General features: G+C 38.4%; 1 protein-coding gene across 1 annotated transcript; it reads left to right on the top strand.

Moving 5' to 3' along the window:
- The first annotated feature begins 13,539 nt into the window (after window positions 1–13,539).
- LOC100674490 (olfactory receptor 4C6-like) lies at window positions 13,540–14,727 on the top strand. The gene has a single exon (XM_010602145.3). The coding sequence runs from the start codon at window positions 13,540–13,542 to the stop codon at window positions 14,443–14,445; it is 906 nt and encodes a 301-aa protein (XP_010600447.1). The 3' UTR covers window positions 14,446–14,727.
- Window positions 14,728–17,235: the final 2,508 nt, after the last annotated feature.

The raw sequence follows: 17,235 nt of genomic DNA, 5'->3' as shown, positions 1-17,235 counted from the left end.
TCTTCACACTAACAGGCACTGTTACTTATCAACTCCCCAGCGATAACTTCTAGCAGCAATGTTTTCTTAGCAAGAACTTCAGAGCTGAATCATGCTATTGAGCCACTGAAAATGATTCCTACTAGTGGTTCCCAACTATCCAACACAGTAAAAGTTTCTCTGAAGACATTACATCAGCTGCCATGTGTGATGTTTCTATATCCAGTGACCTGACCAGTCAAGAACTGTGATTCAGGCCACCGGCCTTTCTTCCCATCTCTGAGTTCATGCCAACTCTCCGCCTTCACACATAGCATCTTCCTGAGATCACTCTTCTCCCCTTCCTGTCATCCAGAGCGTGGGCAGAGCTCAACCTCACACTCAAGACTTGTGATTCCCTTTGAAATTTTCATTGTGTATATATATATAGGACTTCAGGGAATGTTTTAAATTTGTAGACAATTGTTTATCAAACTGAGTTCCTTGTAGAAATTTTTAATAGGAATGCTCTAAAGTTCAGCTTCAGTCTTAGTATTCAGTCAACACCATTTATCACCTTAGACTTTCTCATTTGAAATGTCAAAGAGGTGAATGCCTACTTCAGTGTCATTTCTGACCTCCCTGACCTTCAGAGATATGGCTACATAGGCTACAATGATATCCAATCTACATAATGATAGTATCATAGATTAGTCATGGCCTTCTGATTTATTGTCACTATATGGATATTCATTTTCAAATATTGGTGATGATTCTAGATGTAACTAGAATATCCCTTATATGTTTTATTTTATTATCACTTTGGTTTTATTTCTAATATCAAACATTAACCAGATTGACATTCCCATAATATCAATAATTGTAATACTAACCTTTTCTCCAAAATCAGAATATAAACGTGAAAGTCATAAGTACAGCTGACAGAAAATCATTTCAGGGGCAAACAAAATGAAATTGCAAATATTTTCCTTTCTTCATTTTTTCTTTTTAACTGGAACCTCACTGCTAACAAATGAAACCCTTTTTTTTTTTTTTTCTATTTCTTCTTGTTTCAGATTAATTAGTACATTACCTGATAGGGCTAACATTGCTCTGTAACATTTAACTGTGCATGCGTATGGGTACAGGAACACGAACATGCACAAAACACCCCTAAGATAAGTGAAATATGTTATTTAATAATATTTTTACTTTTTGTCTGATTCGTGTTAAGGATTGAATAGTAACCCCCAAAATATGCATTAGGACCCTAACCCCTGTACCTGTGAATGTAATCTAACAAAATATAATCATATTATGTGTAATGTAACGTAATCACTTTCCTTAATGTAATCACCATTCAAAATACAAACCAATATGATGTAATGAAATAACCATCTGAGGTCGTACCAGTGTAGGGTGGTCCAGGCCATACAGTGTAGGGTGGATCCTAAACCTAATCACTTCCGAGTTATATAAAGAGCAGCACAGACACAGCGATACAAACAGACACAGGGGGGAAACAGAAGCTATTGGACAACAGAGGCAGTTGAACCTACAAGCCCAGGAACTAAAAGGATTGCTAGCTACTAAAAAAAAAAACTAGAGGCTGAAATTGAGATATAAGGACCTTGCCTTAGAGCCATAACCTGAGTCCAGACTTCTAGCCTCCTAAACTGTAAGAAAATAAATTCCTGTTCTTTAAAGCCACCCACTTGTGCTAATTCTGTTAGAACTGCTGTAAGAAACTGAGACAATTTGGACGCTTGTAGAGGATGATGAACACTGGAAGGGGTCTGGATGAACTCTTCCCCTGAGATATCGAAGAAAGTTTTCCAGGATAAAGTATGAAGAAGGAAGGGGAGGGGGGGAGTTAGGAAGCAGATACTGAGTCAAGTTAAAAATGCACAGTATTTGGAGGGAAGAAAAATAAGCTCTTCATGGAGCCATTTGGGGATGGTGGATCCTTTAGGTACCAGTTCTGGTAACCACTGAAATGGTATCCAAAATTATCTCCTTGGATTACTTCCCATCAGGGCATGCTACAGTAGAAACTGACCGAGGGTTTCCAGCCAGTGTAATAAGCCTGAAGAACTAGCAATGGCCAAGATTTCTATTCTTGCTCTCTGGCATCAGAAGAAAGGTGCTAGCACACTGGACTATATAGGAGGCTGCTGTCATGTCAGTGGTATGTGATTAAGTGAACCCATCTTGGGTGATATTTAGAATCAGTTTTGTGGGGTACACCATGTATAGAACCACACCTCCAGGCCCATGAAGATAAGTGCTTCTCCCACTAGGTCATGGGAATCTTCAATGAAATGTGCTCCCAGTTTAGAGTGGACTTAGTGGAATTTGAAGTCACCATTAATCTGTTCTCGGTCATTTTGATATTGGCTTTGGGAAACTCTAAACTCAGAGTCTATTGGTTCGAGGAATGGAAGCAAATGCCACTGAATATATATTTGGCCACTTCTACTTCTGCCTCAGCTGTCAAAGGTAACAAAACCAACTGGCTGTCTTAATATAGACTTAATTTATGACCTTAATTAACTTATTTCCATGTACCAATTACTAAAAACCTGTATTTAAATGTCCACTCAATGGTATGTTCCCAACTCTTCCTTCTACATGCCCTGGAAGTTAAGTGCGCTGGCCCCATAAAATAGCTCCAGGCCAGGCTGAGTTTATTTTAATTTTTGAAGCCTCAAAAACTAGAGAAATATCAGAAATTTATCAAAAAACATCCTTATTATCTTTAGGAAAAAAAACTGTTGATTTTAAGGAATAAATCTACACTGTAATAGTTCTGCTTTGAATATATGTCTATCAGCTTGGGTGCCTGTCCTGGCCTCTGAGATTGGAAATCATCCTTCAAAGAGCAAAGGCTAAGGAGCCAGCTCTATGGTCCTGGAACTGTCACATGCCCTAGGTAAAAACTGAAACTGTTTAAGAAGAGTGATTTAACGTTCTGTCCCATAAAAACTGATTGGAACCACATTTACAATTATAGGTACAACAAAGTGCAGGAAGCCTGTTAATCATAGGAAGAGTGTGAAACAAATCTTTGAGATAAAATCAGGAATAGATGATGCTCTGGAGACCTGCTCCTGAAGCAGCAGCAACAGCCTTGGCATCTGCCTTGCTACCAGGTTCAAATGGTTTGTAATTTATTTGAAAAGGGTGACATTAACAGACCATGAACAGATCTTGGAACTGAAGCACACTTCCAGAACTTTCAGATAAAAATAAAGTGACAGAGACTCTAAACCTGAAAGGAAAAGGAAAGAACTTGTTACCAAAGGAGTTGACAACACATTTTTAAAACAAGATGATTGGAAATTTGGCACTGCTATGGACGGAAATGAAGCCAGTGCTGTAGTAAGTGTGAGGGAACAAAGTCCTGGAGGTCTGCTTATGCAATCAGCCAGTGAAAACTCTGTGGATCACATCTGTCTGGCCCAAAGCCGATCAGGGGAATGGCACGTGACCTGGCAGTATTTTGTTCTGTTATGCATGGGGTCACCGTGAGTGAAGGGCCAACTCGATGGCAGCTAAAAAAACAACAGTAATAAAAACTCAGAGAAAAATCAATACTCAGAACCATTTCCTAAACAGGCACAGGAACAAACCACCCACCCTAATCCCTGCTCAGATTAGGACAACCTGGTATATGGTAATCTCTGTAGCTCTGTAACCTAACCAACCTAATCTTTATACTCTCTTCCCACAAGGTGGCAATCAAGTCAAATATTAGGCCAAAATGCTGCTGCTGCAAAATGTAATCTAGAACTAGAGGATTTTGCAGATTTGCCTGTTTCTTCAGAAAATGTTAATGGATTGTGAGAATTTTTAACCAAGCTGTGATACAACTTGTGAGTGTCGTTTTAAACTCATGACTGTGAAGGCCTAATGGGCCCTTGATGCTACCAATATATCATACTACATGCCGTGAGTCCATTTATTCTCCCTCTAGCCTAAAAGATTATTTCACACCTTTTCCTCTCTTCAAACCCCCAGTACATCCTTCCTTTTCTTCAGTCTCAACCAATGATTATATTTTCTATTTCACAGAGGAAACTTGAAACAGAGAATTTCTACAAACTCACACCATTCTCTCTGCCCACTGTCCAGCATCTGTAACCACATACTTTTCTTCCCTGCCTGTTACCACAGAACCCTGCTCTTCTGTAAACTATCCTTGCTACTATCTGAAGTCAAAACCTCCACTCGTGCACATTTCTCCTTGTCTACTCAACAGTAATTGTCCTAGAGTTCTCCCTACCACCTCCTTAGCAGCTGTCGTTCTCTACCCCATCATACCATCACCATAAAGCCATCTCGTTATTTCCCCCGTCTTAAAAGTTCCATTCTCGTAATCTTGCTTCTCTGCCAACAACTTTGCCATTTATTTCTTCTTCTTAGTGAAATGCATTGAACTGGTTTTCTTATTTTCTGTTACAAATTCCTTTCTATTCAGTCTATCTTAAACCAACTCCAGGAAGACTTTCCCCACGACTCCACCTTAACAAAGCTTTCTTGTCAATATTGCCAAGGACCTCCACTTTGCTAAATCCCATGGTCAGGTCTCGATCATCATTTTACTAGATCTATCAGAAATATTGGAAATAGCGGATTACTTTTACTTCCTTGATATACTTTATTCACTCGGTTTCCGATATCACACATTTTCTTGGTTTTCCTTCTACTTCACATGTCACTCCTCATTCTGCTTTGTGAATTCTGACTTTTTTACTTCACTATTTAAGGCTGTAGAGTGCACAAGGGCTCAGTCATTGATCCTAAATTTTTCCTCTGTCAATACATACTGCTTCAGTAAATGCATCCAATCCCATAGTCTTAAAAGTTATTCAAATGCTGAATACTCAAAAATTTATATCTGTATTCCAGACCATGCTCCCTACCTCCACACTTACATACATCTAACTGTGTGTTCAAATCTCCCCTTAGATATCTAAGAATATTATGTTCCCTAATTGAACTACTGGAAGCAGCAGTCAAGACACCAAAACACCCATTGCCTTAGCCAAATCAGCTGCAGGAGGTCTCTATAAAGTGTTACAAAGCAAAGATGTCACCTTGAGGACTCAGGTGCCCCTGATGTGAATGCTGGACAATGAATAAGGAAGACTGAAGAATTGATGCCTTTGAATTGTGGTGTTGGTGAAGAATATTGAATATACCATGGATTGCCAAAAGAATGAACAAATCTGTCTTGGAAGAAGTACAACTAGAATGTTCTTTAGAAGCAAGGATGGCAAGATTACATCTCACATACTATCAACATGTTATCGGGATGAATCGGTCCCTGGAGAAGGACATCATTTTTGGTAAAGCAGAGGGTCAGGAAAAAAGAGGAAGACCCTCAACCAGATGGATTGACACAATGGCTGCAACAATTGGCTCAAAAATAGCAATAATTGTGACCATGGCACAGGACTGGGCAGTGTTTCATTCTGTTGTGCATAGGGTTGCTATGAGTTGGACCTGACTCGACAGCACCTAACAACAACAGCAATTGAACTACAAAATGACAAAAGTTCCAATTGTTACTGACAATTAGAAGTTGTAGCAGATAAAGATTAAAAGCTTAGGGGCCTCTTTTAATCTTCTGATGACATATCCTGCCTAGGAACTTGGAATATTGACAAGGGCAAGTTAAGGGTCAGTACTTACAATATATCACGTTTAATCCATGGCATAAAAGAGAATTAAAAGAACATCTAAAGAACAATATCAAAGCTAATAAATGGGAATCCGAGTGAAAGACACCAAGAGCTCAGTAAAGAGGTGCTAAAACAATTACGAGTGAGACACAAGAAAATAAACTGGCAACAGCAAATCTAGAAAGGACAAGACTCTAGAAGACAATGTAAGTCAATCTGACAGCCTCAGGAGGAAAATCTTGATAGCTTGGGAATGCTCTTAAGGAACCACGTTTCCCTTTCTACTTACACTGTGGAACTACTCATGGGTAACAACTGCGTCAGATAATTTCTTGTGCTTTATAAAGAAATTATTCCAAAGGGGAGGGGGAAAAAAAAAAGAAAGATAGTATATGCCTCGCTTACTTGACAGTATGGGTTAAGCTTCATATTTAATTAAAAAATGCCATTTTGGTGTCATTAAATGAGGGGATTAACTAAATTTTGTTGAACGTTAACTATGAACCAGACACTTTGGAAGATATTTTACAAACGTTAGCTAGTAATTCTTACATCGTGATGTAATTACTAACCCCATCTTAAAAAAAAAAAAACAGTTGCCGTTGAGTCCATTCCAGCCCCACGTGTGTCTGAGCAGAACGGTGCTCCACAGCAGGTCCGAATCGCTCTGACCTTTCTGAAGTAGGTCCTCAGGCCTTTCTGCTGAGGCTGCTCTGAGTGGACTCAAACCACCAATCTTTCAGCTAAACACTTAATTGTTTGTTCCACCCAGGCAGTTTAACTTCATTTGGCTTATGAGCAAAATGAGGCCATTTGAGGTTAACTGGATTGCCAAGTCTTTTGGGCGGTGTCTGGACTCTTTCCACAATGCTATTTTGATCCTTTACATGATTCTAAAATGACAAAGCGCAGGGATGACCGTGGACCATATCATAAAAGTCACCTGTGGTTCTTCCTGCATCATCTGGGAAGTTTTCTTCCCATTAAACTCTCAGTTGACTCTCATCTTTGCAGGTAACCCATCTTCACTTATTTCCTCTTGTCAAAGGGAAAAAACAATTTAATGATTTTATTCCCACCAAAGTAAATATATTACTTATTTTTGGAAAAGAAGTACAATTGATAGGATAGCAATCAACTCAAAAGAATAAATAGTGAATGGTAAAATTTGAGATGATATGGCACACAGGTCAATAGAAAACTTTAAGACTCAAGTCACGCCCAGTGGTTGGCTAAGTATATCCTCTGTCCGGTATGAGCCGGAATCAACTCAAAGGCAACGGGTTATGGTATGAGAATAGCTTTCTTGAATAAATACTGGTTCTTCACAGTAACTTTTCCCATATTATGTACTCTGGAATATTAATCATGTTATTAAGAAAAAGGACTGTTTGATCAAATAGGTTGAAGACCAAAGAAGAATTGACAACTTTGAATTATGGTGTTGGCGAAGAATACTGAATATACCACGGACTGCCAAAAGAACAAAAACAATCTGTCTTGGAAGAAGTACAGCCAGAATGCTCCTTAGAAGCAAGGATGAAGAGGCTTCACCTCACTTTCTTTGGACATGTTATCAGGTGAGATCAGTCCCTGGAGAAGGACATCATTCTTGGTAAAGTAGAGTGTCAGCAAAAAAGAGGAAGAGCCTCAACGAAATGGACAGACGCAGTGGCTACAACAATGGGCTCAAGCACAGCAAGGATTGTGAGGGTGGTGCAGGCACAGGCAGTGTTTCACTTTGTTGTACGTGGGGTCACTGTGAGTTGGAACCAACTCCACGGCACCTATCGACAAAAACAGCATGTGCATTTACTTTTTTTTTTTTTTTTTAACAAACATCCATTATCTTTCAAGTTCTACATACTATACCGCTCCTGTTGTTGTTAGTTGTTGTCAAGTCAGTTTCAACTCATGTTGACCTCGTATATGCAGAATAGAACCGTTCCATACTGTTTTCAAGGCTGTGATCTTTCAGAAGGAGATCACTGGGTCTGTCTTCTGAGGAGCCTCTTGGACAGGTTCAAACAGTCAACCTTTTGACTAGTAATCTAGCACTTAACCATTTGTGCATCCCAGGGATTCAAACTGAAAACCAGAAACACAGAAAAGTCAATGTTTTTTTACTGGTTATATTCTAGTTAGGTGCAAATAAATAAAAAGCAAATAAAAGCTAAATGAAAGATATAATTTCACATAATGACAAATGTGATAAAGGAAATAAAACAGAATAGCATCATGGAGCTTGAAAATGAATAAGGAAGACTAAAGAAGAAATGATGCCTTTAAATTATCTTGTTGGTGAAGAATATTAAAAACACCATGGGCTTCAAGAAGAACAAACAAATCTGTCTTGGAAGAAGTGTAGCCAGAACGCTCCTTAGAAGTGAGATGGTGAGACTTTGTCTTATGTACTTAGGACATGTTATCAGGAGGGACCAGTCACCGGAGAAGAACACCATACTTGGTAAAGCAGAGGGTCAGCAAAAAAGAGAAAGACCTTCAATAATTTGGACTGACACAGTGGCTGCAACAGTGGGCTCAAATATAGAAACCACTTTGAGAATGATACAGGACCGACCAGTGTTTCTTTCCGTTCACTGTGAGTCAGAACCGAGTCAACAGCGCCTAACAACAACAGTGCAATAGAGAGGGAGTAGATGCATATCTGAATAGCCACTAATGGAACAACTGAGTTAGAATTTGTAAGAATTGACTATAGAGACTCACATTACTCTCTCCCCATCTTTCCCCACCAAGAGAAGTTGATTCTAACCTGTATCTAAATGGCTCTCGTGACCATAGGGTAATTTCAGACCCCATGTCTGATGAGTTAATATCAGACAATTAGTAAAAATGATTTGAGAGCAAAAATAAGCCTGTGGATAATCTATGAGGATTAGATTCTGAAAATTGAAAAAATTATTCTGATTACCTGAGAGGGTGTTGAAGATAAAAAAAGAAGTTAATGCAAATGAAATAATTTTATAGGGTGGAGAAGGAATGAAAATTATAACCCATTACTCCAAAAATGGTAAAACAGTATTAACTGAAAATGCCATTTCTTAATAAATTTGAAAAAAAATAAATAATTTTTTCTGCCTGGGTACAAATTTTCTGACCATAAAAGTGACCTCCCAAGGACAGATATCACTTCTGTGTGGGAGATGGAATCCAGAGATGGGATATGACTCAGGTTCCTTCCTGTTGCTATATTCTATTTCAAGCTGTGGCAGTTCTGTATTTGAGGTACACATCACAGTGCGTGAACAAATGACTAAATGGCTGATACTGTGATCTAGGCTCCTGCATGTTGCCTTGGCCTTAGTGATATTCTTCCCCTGAGTACACTCTATTATTAAAGTGGGTGAATGGGAATTCACTGGGTTAGGGATTAGCCTCTCTGTCAGTGGAGAACTAGCCTCAGAAGGCTACAACTGAATGACGTAAGTCTCTGCCTTGTCACAGCTGTTCAGATAGGCCCTTTGGCCTCTTATAACCCAAAGGAAAACATTGTATCCATGATGTATCTTCTGGGAAACTGAACAAAGACAATTTCTACTTTGATCTCAATATACAATCCACTGCGATTCAAAAAGGGACCGGAACGATTCAGTAAACTCTCTGCTTGGCTACCTCTTCAGCAAACCTTAATTGGAGAGGATATAAATAAGTCCCTTGGTAAAACAGAATGTATACTTCTTCATTAGGCTCATAGATACCCACAACTTCTGCTTTAAATCTCTCTTCAAAAGCAATAGAAATGCTAGTTTGACAGATTTGACCAGCGTTTAATGACTGGATGATGTTTTTCCACTTATATCTTGGGCAACTTACTTCCACAGTAAGAAAATATACACTGGAATCATTTCACCTGCTTCTTAGACTCTCTGGAGAAGTTGCTTTATGTGAATGAATCTCAGGTGGGATAAGATCTTGGGTTAGACTTGAAAAGATTAACATCTTTATTTGTGTAACTTTCCACTTTTGGCCAATTGTAAAAACTAAATTCTAAGGGTCAACTTTATCTTTCGATTGAGTACTTAATACTTAGGTTTTAATTGTTGCATGGAATTATGGCATAGAAAGCACTTTCAAATTATGACAAATTTTAATTGAATTAATTAATTACATATTAATATGTCCATATCTTTTGCTTTTAAATATGTCAGTAATTCACACTCAAAACCTGTGTGCTTTTTCTGTTAGCAGTATTTCTTCTCTGGAATTTGAGTCATGAACTTCAGTTCATACTTAAGTTCTAACTGGAGTGAGATCAAATTATTTTGCTTGATCTACTTCTTACTCTGAGAAGAAAAATTAAGTATGTCAATTGGCCTCCATCTTAGAAATGAAAATTTGTAAATAAAATAATATGCATAGGTTTCCAAAAAAGTAGTAAAGTATCTGGAAATAGTTACTAGGAGATTGTCTAATTTTTTTCCAATTTCATTTCAATCTTTTTCTCTTGCAGTGTTCTCTCTCTCCTATTTAGTTCTAGCTCTCCCCTCTGAGTGTCTATGTGTGTTTCCTACTCTCTTTCCATTTATTTTCTTCTTGTCTCTCTTTTTTTCTTCGTTCTCAAGGCCATTTCTCTCTTTCCTTCCCTACATATTATTCTTTCTCATCTTAGATTAAGGGTAAAAAAAAAAAGTATTAATGTATTCTTTTTCTTAAAAAATTGTGATATTTAGAGAGTAATACTTAAATTTTAGATTGAAGATCTTCATTTAGGGATAAGCTGAATTTTAATATTTCTTTATCAGTAAAACAGAACAACTACTAAATTTTGTTATAAGTAGATCTACCCGTAGGCACAACAGTGGGAGTGGTGATGGCGATGAAGACGGTGGCAGTGGAGGCAGCAGTAATGATGGTGGTGGTGGCAGTGCTGGTGATGATACTGGTGTTGGTGATAATGGCAGTAGTTGTGGCAGTGCTGGTGATGACAGTGATGATCACAGTGGTGGTGATGGTGGTAGGAACAGCTGTGGTAATGCTGGTGGTTTGGTGATAGCAAGGATGGAGGTAATTTAGGAGCAGCCTATGGAAACACTGATAAGTTATTATAGACCACAATATTAAAAATTAAAACATTATTGTCCCTTCCATTCTACAAAATTCTACTGCAGTCAATTGCAATCCCAGTAATCTGCCATTGGTTTTATGAAAAGAGAAAAAAAAACTGGGGTGATATATGTACTAAAGAGGCTACTTTAAAGTCCTTTAGGGACAAGAGAAAAATCTAGTTTGATACTCAGAAAGCTTTAGAGATACATGTCCACTGACTACATAAAACTGACAATCCAACTGCAATCCCTAGAACCATCTAGGTACGTGGGTTTTCAATGGAGATGTTATATAGCCCAGACAGAATTCAGAAAGAACTCTCAGCTCCAGACTCCAGCTTCCTGGATTCAAAAACAGACTATATTGCTCACTAACTTCATGACCTCAAGGAAGTGAACAAGTCAATATGCTTCATAAATGCTAATTATTATTATGGTTGTTATTTTGAGATGAGTAGATCGATTATTGACAAATCTACTTAGACAAAGAATAATTGTTCTTTATCTATGATATGAGTTTAAATGTTTACTTACTGAAAATTCTTCTGAATTATATTCTGATATACAATGATGCCTCTATAATAACAAAAATAATACAACTGAAAAGTGAGAAATTGATGTAAAGAAGAAAGACAAAAATAATAGAAAAAAAAGGAGAGAAAGAAATATATTATTGTTATGAATGACCATTTTGTAAGGAGAATTTACCAATACCTATCCAAGTGGATCCCTGATGGCACAGTGGATAAGAGCAATGGCTGCTAATCAAAAGTTTAGTAGTTCAAATCCACCAGCTGCCCCTTGGAAACACTTTGGGGCCATTCTACTCTGTCCCAAAGGGTTTCTGAGCTGGAATCAACTTGATGCCAGTGGGTTTGGTTTGGTTATCCAAGTGTAAGATGTTCATTTCCTGTGATTCTGCAATTCTATTGCAAAAACTTATTCTACAGAACTACTTAAATCTATTGCTATATATCTTGATCTGCATCTATATTGTTATAACCTGGCCCAGTTGCTGTCTAGTTGATTCCGACTAACAGCAACACTAAAGGACATAGAAGAACTGCCCCACAGGGCTTCCAAGGAGCACCTGATGGATTCGAACTGCCTACCTTTATGGTTAGCAGCCGTAGGTCTTAACCACTACGCCACCAGGGTTACCCTGATATAGTCATAGATACATACATCAACACAAAACATTCACTGAAGCAATGTACTAGCAGAAAATTGGGAATATGATAAATCTCCATATACTGACATGGAATGTTGTCAATAATAAGTCGTTGATTAAAAATTTAATGTACGGTATATTTGCATACATGATGCAATCTATGTATAAATTTATATTATTAAAATGCATTTATAAATACACAAATGCAATATTTCTACATAAAAATGCAGATCTGGAAGGATAAATGACTTTTAGCTAATTACACAGCTAAAAAGTGTTCCAGAAGTCAAAATTAGAACCTGGTCTATGTTAACTCTAAGACCTTAGCTCTCTGGTTCTGCCCTGAACCGTGTCTCTTATCCCCAGCTCTGGGCCTTTGCTCATGCTTTCCTCCCTGCAGGGAATAGCCTTTGTCTAGCTTTAAAACTTCAATACTTTGTTTTTCTTTCATGTCTTCCATTCTCAATAATTTATTTGTCATTATTTTAAATGTACTAGGCCTGCCCCTTATTTAAGGAAAGAGCCACATCTGACACTTCTTTTTATTGCTCAACTTTGCAGCATCTGCTGAGTTTTTAAGATATTTGTTGTCTGCTTAAATAATTAGGAAATAAGAGGGAACTGGACTGACAAAGAAAAAGAAAAATGTTAACTAAGATTGCCCCTTTCTTATTTGACCAGTCCTTTAAAAAATGTTCCTCATTGACCCATTGTGGAAAGAGAAAAGGAATATCACAAAAGCAGCTGATGGTTGTAAGTCAGCGCTGAGCTGGAAGTTTGGGGTATGGTTTGGTCCTTGGTTATGGCTGAAGCAGGTCTAGAAATACAAATGTTCACAGACTATACCCGATAATTGTCATCATTGAGTCTGATTGACGGAGGAATAGTAGCCAGTCTCTGACATCAACTCCACTTTCAATCCTGGAGAAAGGGCTGACACCAGTATTCTCTATTCAGTTCACAGTTCGTTGCAGTTTCCTTTTGTTCTATACAATACCATGAATTGTATTGGTGCTCACTGCATCCTTAGTAATTGATTAGGAACTTTGAGAAATGTGAAGTCCTAGGTGATACAAACAGTTAATGACCTCGGCTGCAAGCCCAAAGGTTATAGGTTTGAATCTACCCAGAGGCACCTTGAAAGAAAGGCCTGGCAATCTACTTCTGAAAAATCAGCCATAGAAAACCCTACTGCTCACAGTTCTACTCTGACATATGTGGGGTCACCATGAGTCGGAATCTACTCCATGGCATCTGGTCTAGACTGTTTGGCAAGTAACTGTCATTATGCTGAAAACGTTATGAATTTCCCCTGAAAATTATTCCATAAGAGATATGTGAGAAATAAAATTGCCCAACTTCCACTAGAATCCAGAGGTGTCTTTTAAAAATATAAGCCTGATTTATAATTTAGGGTATTTACAATGAAGAAATTATAATACTCGTTTGCTTTATACCCTCCCTTTGTTTCCCATTGCCCTTAGAAATTCCTTGCCTTGTCCTAGAATTCTCTGGTTTACCTGGTTACTGCCCCTAACTCTCCAAACACAGCTTGAGCCAAATAAATGCAGACAAATAGTCACTAATTATAAATGCTATGTTCCTTTTTTAGATTTTCCAACTCTCAGCCAGAGCTCATATCAGTACCTAGTAAATGGGAAATCAAAACAACGTAACTGAATTCATTCTTTTGGGTCTTACGAAAAACCCAGAGCTGAGGAAAATATTTTCTACTGTATTTCTAATCATGTATGTGACCACCATGTTGGGAAACCTACTCATTGTGGTAACTATGACTGCAAGTCAGAGTCTGAGGTCACCTATGTATTTTTTCCTTACTTACTTGTCCCTAACGGATGCCATCTTTTCTTCCGTCATCACCCCCAAGATGATTGTGGATTCCTTCTCTGAGAGTACTACCATCTCGCTCGAAGGCTGCATGACCCAGCTCTTTGCAGTACATTTCTTTGGTGGGGTGTCGATCATCCTTCTCATTGTGATGGCCTATGACCGCTATGTGGCCATCTGTAAGCCCCTGCACTACATGACTACCATGAGTCCTCGGGTGTGCTGCCTGCTGCTGGGAGGGGTCTGGGTGGGAGGATTTTTGCATGCAATTACACAGCTCCTCTTCATGTACCAAATACCTTTCTGTGGTCCCCATGTCATTGATCACTTTATGTGTGATTTGTTTCAACTGCTGACATTGGCCTGCATGGACACCCGCATCCTGGGCTTCTTGGTCATCCTCAATAGTGGCGTGATGTGTGTGACCATCTTTCTTATCCTCATTGTCTCCTACATGATCATCCTCTGCTCCTTGAAGTCTTGTAGCTCTGAAGGGCGACACAAAGCCCTGTCTACCTGTGGCTCCCATCTCACAGTGATCATCTTTTTCTTTGTGCCATGCATTTTCTTCTATGTGAGGCCTGTGGCCACTTATCCCATAGACAAGGCAATGGCTGTGTCGGATATCATCACACCCATGTTAAATCCCTTAATCTACACCCTGAGGAATGCAGAGGTGAAAAATGCCATGAAGAAACTTTGGATTCAATGAGAGACTTTAGTTGGCAAGTAACTGTCATCATGCTGATAGCATTATGAGTTTCCCAATAAAGACCGTCATTTTCTCCAAGATGTGGGAGAAATAAAACTGCCTATGTTCCAGAAGAATCCAAAGATATCTTTTAAAAATATAAGTCTGATTTATCATTTAGGGTATTTACAATATAGAGATTATGATACTCTTTTCTTTTATACACTTCCTCCGCTTCCCACTGTCTTTGGAAATTCCTTTCCTTGTTCTAGAATTTCCTGGTTAATCTGATGACTGTCTCTACCTTCCCAAGCACATTAAGAGCTCCCCGTCTCCTCTCCTCAGCCATGTTGGGTTTTTTCACCTGTAGCTAGGCCTATCTAAGCCCTTTCTCACCACAGTGACTTTACATTTGCTGGGCTCTCTACCTGGAAACAAGCAGTCGTATTCTGTCTTACATTGGTATCACTTCCCCTGAGAAGCCTTCCCCAACGACTCTATTAAAAGAATCTTTCACTCCTGCCATTATTTTCTATATCAACATCTGCTTAATTTCCTTATAGCTATGATCAAAAGTTTTTTTTTTTTTTTATGATCAAAAGTGTAACTACTTTTGTTTAGTTTTCCGTTGACTTCTGTGACTTTCCATCTTCCTCTCTAGATTGAAAGCCTCTGAGGGAAGGACTTTTGTTTTATTGATGCCTGGAACCAATTTATTTTCAATACCTGTCTGTTGAATGATTATAGAAGACAAGCACCTTTCCTTTTCAAAATAGCCAAATTCTGATGATTAGGGAGACAGTTAATAAGCAATTAAAAATAAACAAAAAAACCAAAGTGTGATTAGTACAACAGAGTTAATGGGAATGGGGTGCTTTGATTATTTCTGGAAGAGTACATCATAGTGGGTAATCAGAGAAGGAGTCTATGAGTAAGTGACATTTCCAGTTGATTTTGAATTCTGTTGAGGTTTCCTTATAAAAAGTGATTAAATGTATTAATTAATAAGATTAATAATAATGACAAGCACCAATAATTGACAAAAGGAATCATTAGGAAATATCCCTGTGAGGAGTACTAGGATAGAGATCCTAGGGAGAGAAAATACATAGAACAACTCTAAGGCAGGCATTTTCAAGGAACTATAAAAAAGTAAAGTGGCTGGAACATAATCACTAAAGTAAAGAGGAGCAAGAAATGTAGCCAGAAATGTAGGCAAGGGTCAGATTGTGTAGTGTTAATATATCTAAGTCCTGGCCTTCTCTGAAGCCCCAGAGAGCAAGAATTTTATTATTACCTGTTCAAAATGACTGAAAACCAAAAATTCTTTTAGAATCTCATATTAACTCTAACTTTTTTTTTTTTTATTGTGGTTTAGATGAAGGTTTACAGAGCAGATTAGTTCCTCATTAAACAAATAATACACATATTGTTTTGTGACATGGTTGGCAACCACACTACATGTCAACCCTCTCCCCTTCTTGACCTTGAATTTCACATTACCAGGTTTCCTGTTCCCTCTTGTCTTCTCATTCTTGTCCCTGGGCTGGTGTACCCATTTAGTCTTGTTCTGTTTTATGGGCCTGTCTAATCTTTGACTGGAGGATGAACTCCAGGAGTGACTTCAGTACTGAGTTAAAAGGGTGTCTAGGGGCCATACTCTTGGGGTTTCTCCAGTCTCTGTCAGACTAAGTTGGCTTTTTTTTTTTTTTTGAGTTTGAATTTTGTTCTGTATTTTTCTCTTACTCTGTCTGGGACTGTCTACTGTGATCCCCGTCAGAGCAGTTGGTGGTGGTAGCAGGGCACCATCTGGTTGTGTTGGATTCACTCTGGTGGAGGCTGTGGTAGTTGTAGTCTATTAGTCCTTTGGACCAATCTTTCCCTTGTGTCTTTGGTTTTCTCCATTCTCCCTTGCTCCAGATGGGGTGGGACAAGTGGAGTATTTTAGATGGCTGCTCACAAGCTTTTATGACTTCAGATGCTACTCACCAAAGTAGGGTGTAGAATATTTTCTTTATAAACTATGTTATGGCAATTGAGCTAGATGTCCCCCAAGACCAAGTTTCCCAGTCCTCAGCCCAGTAATTTGGTCCCTCAGGGAGTTTGAATGGATCTGTGAAGCTTCCATGACCTTGCCTTGGGCAAGTTGTCCTGGCTCCCAAGTGTTGTGTACTGTCTTAATCTTTCACTAAAGTTACCACTATTCTATTGTCTGGCTAGTGTTTTTTTCTCCCCGCTCCTCCCCTCTGTCATAACCATCAAAGATGGTTTCTTTCTGTGTGTAAACCTTTTCATGAGTTTTTATGATAGAGGTCCCATACAGTATTTGTCCTTTTGTGATTGACTTATTTCACTCAGCATAATCTCCTCCAGATTCATTCATGTTGGGAGATGTTTCACAGATTCATCATTGTTCTTTATTATTATGTAGTATTTCATTTTGTGTGTATACCATAGTTTGTTTATCCATTCATGTATTTGATCCTAACTTATGTGCTATAGTTATTGAGCAATATGATGTGAAAAGCTTTTGTAGTTACCTTTCAGTTTGTCCTTTAATTTTTAATTGTAGAATAAACTTCACAATACTTTCTTAAAATATTTCAAAGTACCCACATTGACTTTAGATTTATTCATTTTTCAACTTATCGTCAATATAGAACAGAAATGCCATCATAGTATGGTTATTTGGGCCTTTGTAAAAACCTTCCAGAAAAGCCAAACCCATTGCTGTCGAGTCAATTCCAACACAAAATTGACCCTACAAGACCGGGTAGAACTGCCCCTTATGGTTTCCATGGAGCACCTGTT

The sequence above is a fragment of the Loxodonta africana genome, chromosome 22 (assembly GCF_030014295.1).
Source record: "Loxodonta africana isolate mLoxAfr1 chromosome 22, mLoxAfr1.hap2, whole genome shotgun sequence".
NCBI lineage: Eukaryota > Metazoa > Chordata > Mammalia > Proboscidea > Elephantidae > Loxodonta > Loxodonta africana.
The sequence above is the reverse complement of the archived record's forward strand: the minus strand, read 5'-3'. Positions and strand labels throughout refer to the sequence as shown.